Source organism: Phacochoerus africanus, chromosome 5, assembly GCF_016906955.1.
Source record: "Phacochoerus africanus isolate WHEZ1 chromosome 5, ROS_Pafr_v1, whole genome shotgun sequence".
In the NCBI taxonomy this organism is placed as follows: Eukaryota; Metazoa; Chordata; class Mammalia; order Artiodactyla; family Suidae; genus Phacochoerus; species Phacochoerus africanus.
In genome coordinates, this window is record NC_062548.1 from 8,295,603 (window position 1) to 8,314,118 (window position 18,516).

An 18,516-nucleotide genomic window follows, 5' to 3' on the forward strand; every position below is an offset into this window, starting at 1 on the left:
CAACTCACTAGACCTGCCCTGTGGCGAGCAGGCTGATAAGGCTCCGTGGGAAAGTCATCGATGCCGAGCGCGTGCTTTGAAGGATGATGAAAGCATATACTTTCCACGAGGGTTTTGTTTCCAAGAAGAAGAAGAAGAAGAAAGGCTGTGGGTTTCGTTGAGTGAATTAAGGTGTCAGTAGTTATCAGATGACACCCTAATCTTTGCGTGTTGGATGTATTTTGTGTTCGTCTCAGGAATGTAGTGAAGTCGATTCTACACATCGAGACCCGGAGCCTCATGACCTGCACCTGACTTTGCTCTTGCTGAGATGAGATGGGCTCTGTAGTTCTGGAGATCCAGGCGGGAGGTCCCGGGCAGGGGGAGCCATGGAGATAGAAACCAGATTTTTTTTTTTTTTCCGCTGCACCCCTGGCATGCAGAAATTCCAGGGCCAGGGATCAAGCCTGTGTCACAGCTGCAACCTGAGCCACAGTGGTGACAATGCAGGCTCCTTCACCTGCTGGGCCGCTGAGGAAACTCCAGAAACCAGAATTTTAACCCATTCGCTAGTGCAGCCTTGTTTCCCAAAGTGACCCTTTCTCGTGAAATGGCACATGTTGAATGCTGGCGTATCAGAACAGCAGCAGACTTACCAATGCTCCCTAATAGCATCTTTACAACACGTTTTGATCAGCAGCTGTTGGGAAGCCACTTACACTTTACTGAGCCTCAGTTTCTCCTCTGTAAACTGGGGGTAGTAGCATAACCCTGTTTATAGGTACCCAGAGGAGGCACCCAAAGGGGGCAGAAACATCAAAATTCCAGGACTTCGTATCCTACTTTTTCTGGGGATCATCTTTAGCTTCCTATCCCTGTCTTTGTGGGTTTTTCAACCTTGCAGCCCCTTCTCTCCTCATTACTTCTCTGTAGGGCTCCGTTTCCCAGAGATTCCAGGGGTGTGTCCCACACTGGGCTTGGCTCTGTGTCTCACTCCCTCCACGGGAGGCTGCTCCCAAGGGAGGGGACTGTAGGGCTTACAGCCAGCACAGGACCTGCACCTGCAGGTCACCCACTTGGCCTTGAATCACTGCACAGATGAACAGATGTATTCATGCCTTTCCCTTATCAGGGACAGCGATGGCTTTTAGCTCCTGGAGAAAGTCTGAACCAAGAGATGACAAATGATGATGGTAGAAATTTCATGCTGCACGACACACTCCCAAGAAAATCAAAGAGGGCAAGTGACAGAGTCGGGACTCACTGCATGGTACCAATGAGCCATCCACCCACACAAGCCAGTGATGGGCAGCCCTGGGGACTTTCAGGCCAGAGGGAGGGAAAGAGTTAGCAGGAGAGTAGTATCGCTTTCTGCAGAAGGACTGAAAGTGAGAAAGGTGAAGAGAGAAGAAGGTACACAAACAGCTTAAATGTGTTATATTTCTGGTGAGTTTTAAGAACCTTTGAGGTTTTGTTTTCCACATAATCCGTGGTTTCTCAGCCAGGAAGATACAGGGCATGGTTCAGGGTGCTGATAATGAGCCGATGTAATTTCTCAATGTTTAACCCTCATATCTCTCCCATCAGGAATTCAGCGGCGTGGGGGTGGGGCTCACAGGTGACACCAACTGCTACTATAGGCCTCTGCCTTATCAGCACCTCGTTACCCAATAAAAAATTCCTCACTTGCCAAAAAGCAGGAGGCCATCTGCTCTGACCCTGCCCCCCCTTTGCTCCGTAGAAAAACCTTCTGTGTTCCTTTTGGAGTCCTGTGTGCTGTATGAACCATGTCACTAGTGGATAAGGAGAGAGGTGTCCACTTGGCCACTGGGCTGCCTTCCTCTTTTCAGTCTCCTTATACTCACTGATCTTGGACTGCGACTTTTCCAGGGAGAGGGGACCATTTTTTGGTCTAGAATCTAACTTGCTAACTATTGCAGGACCCTCTGAGGGGTCAGCCTGAATTGCTACCCTTGGTGCAGCCACCACCATCTCCCCCACGTCCTGCCTCTCCCTCAGGGGCCTCCTGTCTACAGAATCCTGATGGGTCGTCCTGACTGTGTAGAGAAAGTGGCCGAGGCCAAGCCAGGACCTCTTGTTGTATGAACAACCCAGGAAGATGGCGTGGTCACTAAAGAGCCGTAAGAAAAGGATGTGCAGGGGGCCCCGCGGACTTACCCCATCAACACAAGTCCACCAACCTTTCTGGATGCCCACTCTGTAGAAAGCCCTGTGCTGGGCACCAGGGCAATAACTGTGACTAATACCCAGGCTGTGCCCAAGCTCTCCATCTGGTGAGGGGATGGAGGTGAGGAAACCAGCAGTGGTGCTGGAGGCAATGGACTTGTGTGCAGGGGACAGAAGACCCAGTGCAGGAAATGGTTCTGTCTGGTCAAGGAGGTTGGTTAGGAAGGACTCTCAACTCAGAAGGTTCTGTCAGAGCTGGGATTTGAAGGATAAGTAGGAACCTTATGGGGGTAACAAGGGCATTGCTGGGCAGAGGGAACCACAGGGGTAAAGATTTGTAGACCTAGCTCGTCTGAAAGATTTCAGGTATTTTGGACTTTATTTCTGTCAGTCATGGAGACAGGGCTGTTTAGAGGAAATTTAAGGTCAATGGCTTTATTTAAGTTTCGGTAACCTCGTTGATGATATTGATTTGGTTGTTTATTGAATTCCTACAGAATATGAACTCTGGGGAGGACTAACTGGCGTGTTCATGATGTTTTGCCAACTCTCGAGGCAGAGAGGCCTCTGGCAGGTGGAGCACAGGGGGCTCTTCCATTGGCTGCAGCTCCAGCCCCACCTCCTTTCCCAGCGCTTAAACCTCCAGCCCCAGTGACTCTCCAGTGGGCAGCAAGGGGACCTCCGCACTCTCAGAGGCAAAGAGCAGCACACACGGCTGAAGGGACGCTCAGAGGAGGGAACCCCAGAGGACGGTGGCCATGGACCTGATCCCAAGCTTTTCTGTGGAAACCTGGCTTCTCCTGGCTACCAGCCTGGTGCTCCTCTATCTGTGAGTAGCTGTCCAGGCTTATCTCCTCTGTAACCTTGGACTTGGTTACAGAGCAAATCTGCTCCCCTTTCCCTTCGCCATTTGAAGATCTAGGCAAGTGGAGGGGTAGCTGCTGAAGCTTTGGGTGCTACAAAGACAAAGGGGTCCCCACTGATCTCAGCCAGGTCTGTCGAAGGGGTAACACCACTGCCACCTCCACTCCCTTCCTGCTACTGCAGTTAGAAGTGTTTGGCGATGTTATTTGCTCTTGGGGATGGTCTTCTGATTGACTTCCAGTTTGCATGGACCTAGACTAACCAACCAGAATCCAGTAAAGCAGATTGAAAACAATTGGCCCCTGCGCCGTGGGGTACCCCCCCCCCCGCCTTTCCCACGCCTGGGGATCCTGAGCAGGAAGAAGTAACTTGGGGTTTTGTTTCCCTTCAGCCTCTGGTTTCTGTATCTGCTGCAAGAGACCTGTAGAAAGATTGGCCCCTAAGTCACTCGTGGGTTCCTGCTCCCTCCCCTCCTTTCCCGGGGGTCGCTTACATAAGGCGCCTGGTCACCCAGACTTTGCGGAAGGCTGGCGACTCGCCCCTCTCGTCACACTCAGCCCTCCCATGGCACTCTCTTTCTAAGACTCAATCCCTCTGCCCTGCACTGTGCAGAATGTCTGCTCCAGAACGAGGAAGCTTTAGCTCTGGGGAGACGTGGCAGAAACCTTGATGTCCTATTCATTTCTCTCACCTTTTCCTCCGTCTCCGGAAGGGTTAGCGTCAGTGTACACACTTATTTCCCCTGTACTATGAACTCTGCTAAGTCTGCAAAGCACAAGCCCCCCAGTCCAATGTGGGTTCAAAGTGTTTTTTCTCTTTAAGTACAGCGCGGCAGGATGAATCTAAACCATCCAGCGGGAGAATCTCTTTCCATGGTGGGATTCCTGGTACCATGGCGCTGGTCAGGAGAGGACTTACGTTCCAGTGGGTAGACATACCCCCTCCAAATCACATTTGACCTCAATTTCACTGTCACCAAGTACAGGAAATCATGATGATATGGACATGGTTAATATCAACCGTGTATTTCCTTGAAAAAAAATATTAAGAATTCAAGGCATTGCAGCAACCTTGATGACAGTGTAAAATTAATGGTTTAATTTCATTCTATTTAGTACCAGATTTAAAAAGTTGATAGCAGTATTTCCAGATCTTTTTTTTTTTGTCTTTTGTCTTTTTGTTGTTGTTGTTGTTGTTGCTATTTCTTGGGCCGCTCCCGCGGCATATGGAGGTTCCCAGGCTAGGGGTTGAATCGGAGCTGTAGCCACCGGCCTACGCCAGAGCCACAGCAACACGGGATCCGAGCCGCATCTGCAACCTACACCACAGCTCATGGCAACGCCGGATCGTTAACCCACTGAGCAAGGGCAGGGACCGAACCTGCAACCTCATGGTTCCTAGTCGAATTCGTTAACCACTGTGCCATGACGGGAACTCCTTTTTTTTTTTTTTTTTGCTTTTTAGGGCTGCACCCATGGCACATGGATGCTCCCAGGCTAGGGGTCCAATCAGAGCTACAGCTGCCAGCCTACACCACAGCCACAGCAACACAGGATCTGAGCTGTGTCTGTGACCTACACCACAGCTCACGGCAATGCCAGACCCTTAGCCCACTGAGCGAGGCCAGGGATCAAACCCATAACCTTGTAGTTCCTAGTCAGATTCGTTTCTGCTGTGCCAGACGGGAACTCCAGCATTTTTTTTCCCCTGAATGATGAAAGAGGGGTGTGTTCAGAAGATGCAAAGGTATGTAAAAATAAATTCACCATTTAGGATAATGTCTGGAATATGAATCTATTGTACAGGTATAAACTTCTATGATATATATATTAAAATATACCTGCCAGCAGTTTATTTTAGGCTTCAGTGCAGGTGAGTAAGCGTGCCTGGGGGCCAGTGATGATGGGGAGGCGTCCAGGGAGGGTCAGGATGGAGGCGAGAATATTCCTCATTCCTCAGAGCAGACCTCCCAGAGATGCTCATCTCACCTGGTCCCACAGGTCAGCAGGGTTGGCATCTCACCTGCTTGAAGCCTGACGATGGCAACGTCCTCGAAGTCACACTGTGTGTGGTCTGGCCCTGAGGCTGGAACGAGATGGTGTCAGCAGGCAAACACCACCTTAGCCACTGGTGCAGCCAAGAGTCGGTGGCTGCAGGCAAAGCTCTCCTGATGTTGACACGGTGTAAACACAATAAGAATGATTGGCTTTATGGTTGGGCCCTTTCTTTGTACTCAAAGCAGCTTTACTCTACCAAAAAATAGGAAGCTGGAAAAGGAACCCAAGAATTCACCCAGCCCACCCTCGGCCTTGAAAGGAACCATGTGACTTTAGACATCAGACCAGATCCTTCCTTGGGGCCGGTTTTCTGTTACATTTGCTCAGTTGCTTGGCAAATTGCCCAGCCCCTCCCTCCCCCCTTTTTTGGTCAGTTGATGCCCACACCTCCACCAGCTGTTCTGGAGGAAAGGCAGAGACACCCAGCTGCGGTTGGCCAAGGTTCTTCTGTGGGCCCTTCCAACACCCGTCCTTCCATGTGATGTTGGGGGTTTCTTTTATCATTTAAGATTGCTGTATTTTTCGTATGGAAAATTTGAACCTGTACTACCTTAAAGACTAACCTCCAAAGAAGAAGAGCCAGGGTCCTAATCCAGCATTCTGGAACATTTTACGTCATAACACTGCTTCTTTCGGAATCCACAGGCTAGTACCTGAAGTTTGGGGGGGGGGGCATATCTTTTAGCTGAAATCACCTGTAGGGATATTGAGCCTTTATACAGAGCATCCTTTTCAGCCGTGCCGCCCTAATTGGCATCCACAGAGTTGGCCTTGGAGGATTAGCAGCTTCATGGCTGAAATGGTTTCTTCAGCCTCTCTTCTCCACTCTCATCTCTGAGTAACATCAGAGGGAGCAGGCTTGCAAAGATCCAGAACCTCGAATTGTGCGATATGGCACCCACAATACATGCAGGATGACCTGCAAGCCCTCGAGTCGTGGGAAGCAGCAGCCCTAATGGATTTTTGAGATAGGTGACAACAGAGGCAGTACACTAATTGCTTTATGACTGATAAAGTTGAAAAAAAAAATGAGTGCGCCTGGTCTGTGCGTAGCAGGTGAATATCATGGGTTAGAGGGCCAGACGCCATGCAGGGGGAATCGTCTAGAAATGGCTCCTTTAATCATGGGTTCCTTTGTACAGTTTCATTCAGGGAACATAGGGGCACTCACCCTTCCCTGCAGCTCACGTCAACCGAATTGCCTGAGGACAGAGACTCGGGTGGAGCTGAAAGGTGCTCACATTTCTGCAGCGACAGCAGAAGCCTTAAACACAGTTTTCATTCTGCAGATAAGAACCCTGTGGTTGCTCCAAGGCCTGCTTAAGAAGATAGAGTTAGAAAGAATCAGATCCTAAAAGGAGGGCAGGTCATAGAGGGAAGGAAAAGCAGAAAAGTCTCCAAACAAACTGTAAGAACAATGTCACGGGAGACTCTCAGTTATTGAGTGGATGCAGTTAACCAAAATCTTATGTTCTGGACAGGAAAAAAAAAAAAGTTTCCCCTGTGTACCTAGAATGAGAATTTCCCAATCTCATTGGAAAAGTCAACCTAAAAAATAAGAGTGACGTTTTTGGAAGAATTACAGCCTGAACCTCTCAGGAGCACTCACACTGGGAACATGTATCAAGTACTCACTCTAGGACTGGGGTCACGAAGACTTCAGCTGCTTTTAGCTAATCATCATTCTTTTTGGGTCTCGCAGTGGTGGTGAGAAAGGAGATGACGAGTGAATGTAGTTATTGCTTTTGGAGTTGCTGTCATTATTTATCCCCTACGCACGTCTCCCCAGTTTGACGGTGGCAAGTTCTGAGTCACCCCAGCCCCTATTCCACAGTCCTGTGACCCGGTTTTCTTTTTTTGCTTTATAGATATGGGACCTATTCCCACGGACTTTTTAAGAACCTGGGGATTCCCGGGCCGAAACCTCTGCCTTATTTTGGAAATGTTCTAGAATACCGTAAGGTGTGTGTTGTCTTTCGCGTCTCATGGTTGCCAGTCCCAGCTGAGTTCCACGGTAATACTGCCCCATCCCAGGAGGAAGATCTGAGGTTTCACCGTTTCTAGAAAGGGCATCACAGGCCCCACTTAGCACATGGCCACGTTTACCCCATGGCTCCATTGTCAGCTGTCAGGGGCCCCAGGCAGACAGCCCAGCTCTCTGGCCAACTCAGCCCAAGACCTGAAGTTCCAATTTGTAAGCACTGAGGAAGATCTTCTTTCTGCCAGACGCAGATTCGCAGGAAGGCACCACCTGACTTGTTATTAGGAGAGAAGCATGAAGGGAGGGCCTGGTCACGGCTCATCCAGTGGTTCCCAAGAGTCAGACTTTCTGGGTCACAGCATGAGCTCCGGGTGTGCTTATTTTTTTCTTCCTCCTGTATTGCTTGAAGGATTCAGTTTCTAGGGCAGCCCAAATATTCACTCTTGGGTAATTTGCACATACCTTGCACATGCTCAAGACCTGCTGACCCCTGCAGTTTTTCCCACCTTCTACTCCGCCTCTTGCTACCCATCACATCTTTGGGGATTTGAGATATGGAACAAGGGCTTTCTGCGTTACTGCTGTGCCTTCAAAAGAGAGACCCGTGGGTAAGTTTGAGCAGGAGTGTGAGAGTGTAACGAAAATGGGGGTTGTCTACTTACTTCATGTATTTAGCCGCTAAATGAGTTTTTTTTTTTTTTAACAAGGCAGAATCATACTGAATCACTAGGAAGAAATAATTTGACAAAATTGATAGAAATTTAACTCAACAGAATGTACTAGGTGACACATGGACTGTGAATTTTGGCAGAGCCTTTGTGGTTAATCCAGCTCCGATGCCTCGCCCAGGGCCTGGCCCCCGAACTGAAGGTCATGAGCTATGTCCAGATGTCCAGGGGCAGAGCCTTGCGTGCAGGCTGCTCTCTGGCTCGGATTTCCTTTCCTACAGTCTTGAGGCTTGTTTCTCAGATCCTGATTCTCCCTCTGAGGTCCTCCTTGTGTCATTACTGCCTGAGAACTCCCTGAACTTTTTTTCCCACTGAAAAGTACTACTTGTCCCCTTTCCCAGATGAACATCTTAGTAGATGCACCCCAAGACCCCACATTTCTGGGACCTTCATGTGTATAGTTAAACCATCAAATATCGCAGCAGAAACTTAGCAATGGGAAGATTTTTTTTTTTTAAGTTACAGGAGTGACAATTCAGGGCAAGTGTTTTAATCCACACTGTCCTTGGTGGAGCTGTGGCGTCTCCCCATCTTTTCTGTGTTGAGCTGGAAAACTAGAAATCAAGTCCACTTTGTCACCCATTCATCACTCAGTTTCTCACTCAGTATATGTGCCTTAGACTTTTAAAATCTGCTAGACTAAAAGTTAATTCGTAATTCTGCTAGAACTCTAGAGATGGCCAATGATGAAAAGGTTGCTTAATTAGTAGTTCAAAGAGTGTTGGGGCTAATCCTGCTTTTCCCCAGCTTCGGTTTTCTTACATGTCCATGGAGGATCAGAGCACTGTGGGATTTTAGAGACAACACATGCTCAGCAAAAGCATGTGATAAGATAAGGACTTACTTAATATTCACTGACAAGGGTAAGTCTTTAGTATCCACCATACTCCGAGAAAATTCAAGAGTGATTTTATTAAAGGTATTTTTAGGAGTTCCCATCCTGGCTCAGTGGTTAAGGAATCTGGCTAGGAACCATGAGGTTGCGGGTTCGATCCCTGGCCTTGCTCAGTGGGTTAAGGATTCAGCGTTGCTGTGAGCTTATGGTGTAGGTAGCAGACGTGGCTTGGATCCCACATTGCTGTGGCTCTGGCTTAGGCCAGTGGCTACAATGCCGATTAGACCCCTAGCCTGGGAACCTCCATATGCTGCCGGAAGCAGCCCTAGAAAAGGCAAAAAGAAAAAAAAATTTTTTTTAGGTTTTAATTTTTTTCTATTATAGTTGATTTATATCATTGTCAATTTCTGCTGTACAGCAAAGTGACTCAGATATATATACTTTTTTTTTTTTTTTAATCTTTGCTAGGGCCGCTCCTGTGGCATATGGAGGTTCCCAGGCTAGGGGTCTAATTGGAGCTGTAGCCACCGGCCTAGGCCAGAGCCACAGCAACTTGAGATCCGAGCCGCGTCTGCAGCCTACATCACAGCTCACGGCAACACTGAATCCTTAACCCACTGAGCAAGGCCAGGGATCAAACCCACAACCTCATGGTTCCTAGTCAGATTCATTAACCATTGAGCCACGAGGGAACTCCTATGTGTGTGCATGTATATATATATATATATAATTTTTCTCACATTATTTTCCATCATGTTCCATCCCAAGTGACTAAATACCGTTCCCCGTGCTATAAAGCAGGACCTCATTGCTTATCCACTCCAAATGCAATAGTTTGCATCTACTAACTCCAAACTCCCAGTCCATCCCACTCCCTCCCCCTTCCTCTCACAACCACAAGTCTGTTCTCCAGGTCCTTGAGTTTATATCTTTTCTGTAGAAAGGTTCATTTGTGCAAGAGCGATTTTAAACTATCCGTTTCAAATATCTCCTCTGTTTTCTCTCCTTTTCCCTAAGACGTCTGTGAATAAGAGCTTCCCTCCAATTGCCGGTATTCACTGTTTTGTGAATTAGGGATAGAGTTCAATGCCTTTGGATTAATAATCTCATTTTGTTTCTCCTTGCAGGGCATGAGGAATTTTGACAATAAATGTTTTAAAAAGTATGGGAAAATGTGGGGGTGAGTATTCTGGAACCCTCCATTGCTTGGACTTGCTATGGTGAAGCGCCCCTTTGTTGGGTGGAGGATACTCTCAGCTCAGAGCTCCTGGGGATGAAACTGTCTATTGTAAAGCTTGGGAGGCTTGTTCCACCAGGGACCCCAGATGTCACCAGGTGCCCAGGTCCACAGTCTGAGTCAGGCCTGCAGAGCTGCAGGTTGGCACTCTGCTCCAGACTTGGAGGCCCAGAGACTCCTTGTATCACTTCATGCCCAGTGTTTCCCTAGTTCCCCTGTCTCCATTTCTCCTTCCTTGGGGCACCTGTAATTTCATTAAATGCATAATTCTAGACCCTTCTAATATTTGCTCACAAATTCATGTCATTCCCTCTTTCCCACAAGATTCACATTTAATTGAAAGTAAAAAACTTTAGGAGTTCCTGTTGTGGCTCAGCAGAAGCAAACCCAACTGGGATCCATGAGGATCTGGATTTGGTCCCTGGCCTCGCTCAGTGGGTTAAGGATCCGGCCTTGCCATCGAGCCGTGGTGTAGGTTGCAGACGTGGCTCGGATCTCGTGTTGGTGTGGCTGTGGTGCAGGCCGGCAACTGCAGCTCTGATTTGACCCCTAGGCTAGGAAGTTCCACATGCTGCAGGTGTGACCCTAAAAAGCAACAAATGAACAAACACAAAACCTTTATTTAACTATTGGATTTATTATGTCCTTTTGAAAAGTCTCAGGGTATATACAGGTAAACCAAAGGAGAAACCATTTCTGCTTAACTTTTTTTTTTTTTTTAAACTTTCTCTGCAAACACGGAGTTTGGCTTACTTTACATTTTAGTTAAGAATTCAGTGGACGTGTGTAGAATTATTGCTTTATCTGATCTATCCCTTTGACTTTGAAGGGATGTGAGATAGTTTTAGCACAGAGTGTTTCCTGGTGGGCCGATGGACCTGAGGATCTTGTAGGGTGGCCGGGATTGACTCTTCCCTTTCAGAGCTGTTGGAGGTTTGGGGATAACAGGGAGTAGGTGTAACGTAGTCCTTCTTTGCTTAAGGCAACTTGGAAGAAGGCCCTACCTCTCTATTTTCTCGCATCAAGTCTTGAGAAATCAAGTGTCCCCAAAGGGTAACGTGATTGGGTAGAAAGACACACAGCACTGGATCGCCACTGGCCCAGCTCCAACTGCCCCTTCAACGTTCAGTTCTTGTGAGCTCTGGGTGGAGTCACTTTTTCCGTGGTGGATTCCGTTCTCTCTTTAGAAAACGGTTCTTGTTCTGGGATGTAAATAAGAGCCACCTGGGAGGGCTAGTTAACAAGGCAGACTTGGGCCCTGGCCCCAGCCACCCTGAATCTAGAGGAGCCGGGGTGAGGCCCAGGGATCTGGATTTTAACTGTGGCTGAAATCTAATCTTGACTGTAAAGTGATACCCCCCCCCCACCCCCGACCACGATCCCTTCTCCACCCAGGTGTTTTTGAAAAAAACAAAAACAAAAAAAAAAAGAAACCATGAGAGGAAGAAGGGAATCATTCAAAAATATGGTCCATCAAATGGAGAGCAGATTAACTGCCTCCTCAGTCGCTTCTGTCCCTGCTTCTGTCATTTAACGCCTCTGAGTTTGGTAGGAGTTCTCTGGTGGCCCAGCAGTTAACGATCTGGCATTGTCACTGCTGTGATTTGGGTCACTGCAGTCCAGTGGGTTTGATCCTTGCCCTGGGAACGTATGCATGCCATAGGTGCAGCCAAAAAAAAAAAAAAAGGCTTTGAGTTTTAGAATAGTTTTTGGAGATTGGCAGCAATAAATGCCATTTTTATATGCGGTTCTCATCCATTTTTATATGTGATCACGAAACCATCGCGACTTCCTCTGTGAAGTCACAGAAAGAACAGTTGACTTGTAGGAAATCTTCCACTGTGTTCTAGCGATTGTGAATGAGGGACGGTGGGATACAAAACGGCAGAAGACAGTGTAATTAACTTAGAGTCAACCTTGTGCCCGCGGCCCATTGCCATGAAGGGGCATCCTGACAGTCAGGAGATCAGGCCAGTTGGGACGTAGCACATATGAAGGGTCAGCTTTGAGTGGTACGAGTGTCAGATGTGGGCCCTCCCTGCTGCTGCAGGAGGCCACCTATATGGAGCCCGAGGCCCACATGGAACTCATGCAAAAGAATACGTGTAAGTAATAAAGAAAAAATATTTTATTTTATTGCTTTTTAGGGCTGCACCCGAGGCACATGGAAGTTCCCAGGCTAGGGGTCGCATCGGAGCTACAGCTGCCAGCCGACACCACAGCCACAGCAACTTGGGATCCGAGCTGTGTCTGCGACCTACACCACAGCTCATGTCAACGCCGGATCCTTACCCACTGAGCAAGGCCAGGGATTGTACCCGTATCCTCATGGATCCTAGTTAGGTTCATTAACCGCTGAGCCACGAAGGGAACTCCTGAGAAAATATTTTAAAAATGAATTATACATACTCCTCTGATTTATTTTATTCTCTTTTCCTTTTGTTTCAAATTATTCTAACCTTAATGCCGCCAAGGATATCTTCTTATTTCTTAAAATATTTCCTAAACAATTTTAAACTAGTTAGCAATTTTTTAGAAAACAGGGCAAAACAATCTTTTCTACTCCCGCTCTCACTTGGGGCGTATTCCACATTTTCCACATGCATTTGTCCTGCTTTTGCTATATCTTCACAAATGACGGAGTAGATGGCCTCTCTTCAATTATTTTGTAACTTTCAGGTAATTTACCTCCTTCCGTTATTTACTAAGCCAACATCCTTTTTGATCATGAAATATATTAAGTTTCTGAAAGTAGCGGAGAATGGCATAGGAAACACCCACATGACACCCCCTGGATGGAACAATGTTCTCATGGCATTTCTAACGCTGATGGTAGGAGAGTGGAGTATGAACTGTTAGGAGGAAGGTCTGGACGTCCAGGTGTGGCTCCAGCTGCAGAAACTGGATCATCAAATGTCATCAGCTCTTTTCCACCAAACAGGTTTTATGACGGTAGACAGCCTGTGCTGGCTATGGCAGACCCAGAAATGATCAGAGCAGTGCTTGTGAAAGAATGTTACTCGGCTTTCACAAATCGGCGGGTGAGTTTCCATTTTCGAGATTTAAAATTTATCTGTTCATCAAATGTCCATTTTGAGATTAGTATAAATTTCCAGGGTGTTGTTCAAAGAGGAGAACACAGGGAGGTGCCCTGTCCTGTACCCTCAATCCCCCATGGTAATAGCTGGCATAGAGTCCAGTGCCAATGCAGAAAATTGACGTTGATAGTATCCACAGAGCTTATTTGTTTATTTTGTTATTTGTCTGAAGAGCAAGCTCCCTCCTGAAGAATGAGAGCAGTGGTCTTTTTCTTTTTGGGGTCGCACCTATGGCATATGGAGGTCCTAGGGGTTGAATCAGAGCTGCAGCCGCTGGCCCGCCCCACAGCCGTAGCGTAGTGGGATCTGAGCCGCATCTGTCACCTACACCACAGCTCACAGCAATGCCGGATCTTTAACCCACTGAGTGAGGCCAGGGATCAAACCCGTGTCCTCATGGATACTAGTCAGGCTCGTTACTCCTGAGCCACGACAGGAACTCCCCACAGAGCTTATTTGGATTTCATCAGTTTTATGTGCGCTCATTGGGGTGTGTGTGTATGTTGCTCTATGAAAATTTATTGTCTGTGTATATGTGTGTCACTGTTGCCACAATCGAAATACAGAACCATTCCATCTCTCTTAAGACTCTTTCTTACTGTTCTTTTACACTCACCATGTGTAGCTTGTGTTTTTTTCCCTCTTATCAGGGCGTTTAGCAGAGCAAACATTGTTTTCAAAGTTTGGATCAGCCAGTTAATCAATTTTTCTTTTTATGGGGCTTGACTTTGTTGTCAAGTCTGAAAACGCTTCCCCTCGCCTGCCCTAGCCTCTGATGGCCACCGTTCTAATTCTACTCCGTCTCTGTTACTATCAGTTTGACTTTTTCTTTTCTTTTTTTGGCTGCATGTGGATGTTCCTGGGCCAGGGATCAAACCTGCATCACAGCAGTGACCCAAGCCACTGCAGTGACAGTGCCAGAGGCACCACAAGGGAACTCTAGTTTGACTTTTCTTCTCTTGCTTCACTTGATGGTATCCTATAAGTCCTGTTGGCTTTTTTCATCTCATTTCATTCATTTTTTTGTCCTTCTCCTCTGACTAGATAATTTCAAATAATTTGTCTTTGAGGTCACAGATTCTTTTTTGACCTGATTGAGTCTGTTATCATAGCACTCTGTTGTTGTTGTTGTTGTTGTTGTTGTTGTTGTTGTTGTTGTTTTAGCTGCACCTGGGGCATGTGGAAGTTCCCAGGCCAGGGACTGAACCCACGCCACAGCTGTGATCTGTGCCAGAGCTGTAGCTTACCACATCCTTAACCCACTGGGCCTTAAGGGAACTTCTTCTGTTGCTTTTTCAAAATGAGGAATACAATGCCTGCAACAGAAGGAGTTCCCATTGTGTGGCTCAGCAGTAACGAACCCGACTAATATTCATGAGGAAGCAGGTTCGATCCCTGGCCTTGCTCAGTGGGTTAAGGATCCAGCATTGCCGTGAGCTGTAGTGTAGGTCACAGACAGCAGCTCGGATCCTGAGTGGCTGTGGCTCTGGCGTAGGCCCGCCATTGCAGCTCTGATTGGACCTCTAGCTGGGAACCTCCACGTGCTGCAGGTGCTGCCCTAAAAAAAGACCAAAAAAAAAAAAAGGCCAACTGTGAAGGACATAATGCAAAAATAAAATAAAATCCATTTTGTCTGAAAAAATTTCAAATTTTTATATTTAATATCTTTTTTAAAATTAATTTTCCTTGGCGTATAGTTAATTTACAATATTTTGTTAGTTTCCAGTCCACAGCAATGGGAATCAGTTACACACCTGCTCCTTTTCAAATTCTTTTCTCACGTAGGTCGCAACGGAGTATTGAGTAGATGTCCCCGTGCTCTGCATTAGGTCCTTGTTCCTCAGCCATTCCATACGTAGTCGTGTGTATCTATCCATCCCGACTTCTCATTTTGTTTTCGTAATTTAAAAAACATTTGATAGATTGTTGATGGGTTCTCTGAGCATGTTTAGAACCACGCTTTCCACGACTTTGTCGGGCAGTTTGTGGCTCTCCACTTCTTTGGGTGAGATGTTGGACCTTTACCGCGGTCCTTTGAAAGGGCCACGTTCCCCTGATCCTTTGCAGTGTCTGTGTGTCCGAAGAAGCTGTCACCCCTTCTAGGCTTCGTGGACTCACTTTGGTGAGGAAGACCTTCACTGCAGGTTAGGGCACCAGGAGGTGTGCTGTAGCACTGAGTCTAGCGGTGCAGGGTGCCAAGCGTGTTGGTGTGTGATGGTTCCCGGTCCAGGAGAGCATGGTTGGCTCAGGCCACCACCACCAACTGTAGGTTCTAGGGCGGCTGCAAGGGCTGTTGAGGTCTTCAACAGCACTTCCAGGCCCTGTGTCGAGGGACCATGACAGGCAGAAGTGGTGGCCAGAGTTGTTGGTAGGCATGGGTTGATGCATGGTTGCTGACTGCAGGCATGTTCCCAGCATGAGATGTGTGGCCAGTGGCTGGGTCTGCGCCAACTGTGGGCATACAAGTAGCTTCGAGTCCTGGGCTGTGGGTGTGTTTCATGTGGCTGCAGGGGCTCACCGAGGGCACATGCCTGGCAGTGGGGGCTGGTGATGGAATTGAGGCTGGCTGTGTTCAGGTGTGCGGCTGCAGATGTCCATGGGTAGAGGTGGCATGGCAGTCTAGTGACGGAGTCAGGACTGGCTTTGGGCGCCTGAGCAGCTGTAGGGGCCTGGGATGGTGTTTTGCCCGTGCCCAGCCAAAAAGCCTGGGACTGGCTGCTGGTGTGGATCCTGGGCATCATGGGTGGCCCTGGCTGGGCAGCTCCAGTGGGATTGGAGGGCACAGGGTAGGACTCGGGCCATGGAAAATATCCTGGGGTTCTCAGTAGCAAAATCTGCAGGGCGTCCACAACAGCTATGTTGGCACTTGGCTCCCCAATAGCAAAGGCTCTGGGGTCTTCTCTCCATGGTCAGTCCTGCCATATTGTTGGCTCCGGTGGGCCTCGTCCTTCTCCTTTAGTCCTAGTTGTCTCAAGATGTCTCAGTTCTGCTGGTCTCTGAGTGCAACGAGGCCAAAGCGGGTCATTTGTGCAGTGTTCTAAAAGGCTGAGAAAACTGGTCACTCAACCTGTTGTCTTTTTTTATTCTTTATTTCCAGCAAGGGGAACTGCCTCAGGCTGTGGCGTTCCCTCCTGGCCTTGAGGGGTGCTGGCCTGGGGGATGGGGTGATGTGGATAAAATGACACTGTTCTCCCTAAACTCTGTGTGAGTTCTTCTCAGGTGTGCTCCATTGCAGTGCTGAAGCTTCTTAAGTGGTCTCATGAGGTCTCCTAGACCTATTTCCGTTTGTTGTGAGCTGTCTTGTTGCTGTTCTTTGTAGGACAGCAGAGCCTGGCGTCTCCTACTCCACCATCTTGGTGACATCGACTAGTCTTTCATCATTACGGTGGTATTAGCTGTAGGTCTTTTGTGTGTGTGTCCCCACAGCAACACCAGATCCCAGCCATGTTTGCGACCTACACTGCAGCTCACAGCAATGCTGAATCCTTAACCCACTGATCAAGGCTAGGGATGCAACTTGCATCCTTATGGATACTAGTCAGGTTCATTTCCACTGAGCCTCAGTGGGAGCTCCTAGCTATAGGTCTCTTTGTAGATGCTCTTTATCAACTTGAGGAAGTTTTTTTCTTTTCCTAGTTTGGGAGTTTAATCATGAATCCATTTGAACACAAAACGGAATTTTGAAAGATTGAGGAAACTTTCAAACAGCTTGGCTTGATAAGCCCGCCCCAAGCTGGGAGATAGAATTATCCCTTTTTCTTCTATCCCGGAGGGAAAAATATACAGGAACATGTTTCCCATGTCATTGCATAATATTTTTTCATAATAGTAAATAGATTCCTAATTTTTTGTGTATTAACTACTGCTTTAATTGCTCCCCCCCGCCCCAGTCAGCATTTTCCTTTTTCCAGTTGCTCAGATTGTAACTACACATAAAGACAGAATTAGTCTGAGGCAAAATACAATTTGCTAAGGCTACCTGGCTACCTGTCACCAATCCCTTTCTTCTGTGCACAGTCCAGGAGGATGAACTAGGTCTTATTCCCTTCTATTCCCCTGGAAAAACAGTTTCTCTACCACATGAGACATTTTTATTTAAAAGGATATCAGAATATGAAGACTGGAAGCCACATCAAGTGGCTGGATGTCCCTTCCACCTTCACAGGAACCTAGGCATTTGGGACAAACACTTACTGAGCATGTAGCATAGAGCCTGCTACTAAGTAGGCCGTCACTAAATATTTGTTGAATAATTTGTTCCCACCTAATAAATTTTCCACAGCTGTTGAGACCTCCACAACTTACATAGGGTAAAATGTGTTTTGCTTTGACTCTAGAATTTGGGTCCAGTGGGAGTTATGAAAAATGCCATCTCTGTGGCTGAGGATGAGCAATGGAAGCGAGTACGAACATTGCTGTCTCCAACCTTCACCAGTGGAAAGCTCAAGGAGGTGAGCAAAGCAGAGGGCCTTCAATTAGAAACATAAAGGTAGAAAATAAAATCATAGTCCCTTTCCAAGGAGGAGTCTGCTGAGCTTGTGTTCCTAAAATGGCCTTTTATTTTTACCTCCTAGAAGTGACATTATAAAGTTCATTATGTTACTTACTGATGTAACGCTCCATGCTTAGAAAGCCAGGTCCTTCTAGGACTTGAGTCTCTGCATCTGACTCTGGGTGGTGTTTGTTTTTTTGCCTAGATGTTCCCCATCATTGCCCAGTATGGAGATATGCTAGTGAGGAACCTGAGGAAGGAAGCAGAGAAAGGCAAGTCCATCAACACGAAAGAGTAAGTAGAGGTGAAGCTGCTGATGTTCTGAGCTCTGTTGAGACCCTCCAGCTGCGTGCCATGGAGCCAGATTTTCCCACTTCCCAGTTACTCTGGTGACCAGACAGAAGTAGGTGTGTGGTGCTGTAACTCCAACTGGCCACCCCAGGTTGAGTGGTGGTTCACGAAAAAAAAAAAAAAATCAGGAAGTGTCTTCTGCTTCACTTAGTATGAGAATCTCTAGTTGCTGGAAATGCCATTATATAGCACAGGGAACTATATCCAATCTCTTGGGATAGAACATGATGGAAGATAGTGTAAGAACACACACACACATTTATATATAAGAATGTCACTATGTCACTATGCTATATAGCAGAAATTGGCACAATACTGTAAATCAACTATACTCTCATAAAAAAAAGCATTTTCTCCTGGGTACATAAGCCAGGAATAACTTACTTGCTTAATTGTCACCTTAGATGGTCTGGAGGACAGAAATACATAGTTCAGTCTGAATTCAGGGAGCATGATACCTCCAGCTTTGTTCTTTTTTCTCTGGATTGCTTTGGCTATGATGATCTTTTATGGTTCCATATAAATTTGAGGATTATTTGTTCCAGTTCTATGAAAATAGTCGAGGGTATTTTGATAGGGATTGCTGTAAATTGATAGATTGCTTTGGGTCATATGGACGCTTTAACAATACTAATTCTTCCAATCCATGAACATGGGATATCTTTCCATTTCTAGGAATCATCATTAGTTTCCTTCATCAGTGTTTT

At 47.0% G+C, this 18,516-nt stretch overlaps 1 protein-coding gene across 1 annotated transcript in view; it reads left to right on the forward strand.

The window, feature by feature from the left end:
* Window positions 1-470: 470 nt before the first annotated feature.
* The window catches only part of LOC125127077 (cytochrome P450 3A29-like), a 40,208-nt gene continuing 22,162 nt past the window's right edge, over window positions 471-18,516 (forward strand). The window contains exons 1-6 of the mRNA XM_047779605.1: window positions 471-2,995; window positions 6,956-7,049; window positions 9,759-9,811; window positions 12,810-12,909; window positions 17,304-17,417; window positions 17,664-17,752. Coding sequence (XP_047635561.1) covers window positions 2,925-2,995; window positions 6,956-7,049; window positions 9,759-9,811; window positions 12,810-12,909; window positions 17,304-17,417; window positions 17,664-17,752 — 521 coding nt within the window. The 5' untranslated portion in view covers window positions 471-2,924. The remainder of the gene's footprint in view (window positions 2,996-6,955; window positions 7,050-9,758; window positions 9,812-12,809; window positions 12,910-17,303; window positions 17,418-17,663; window positions 17,753-18,516) is intronic.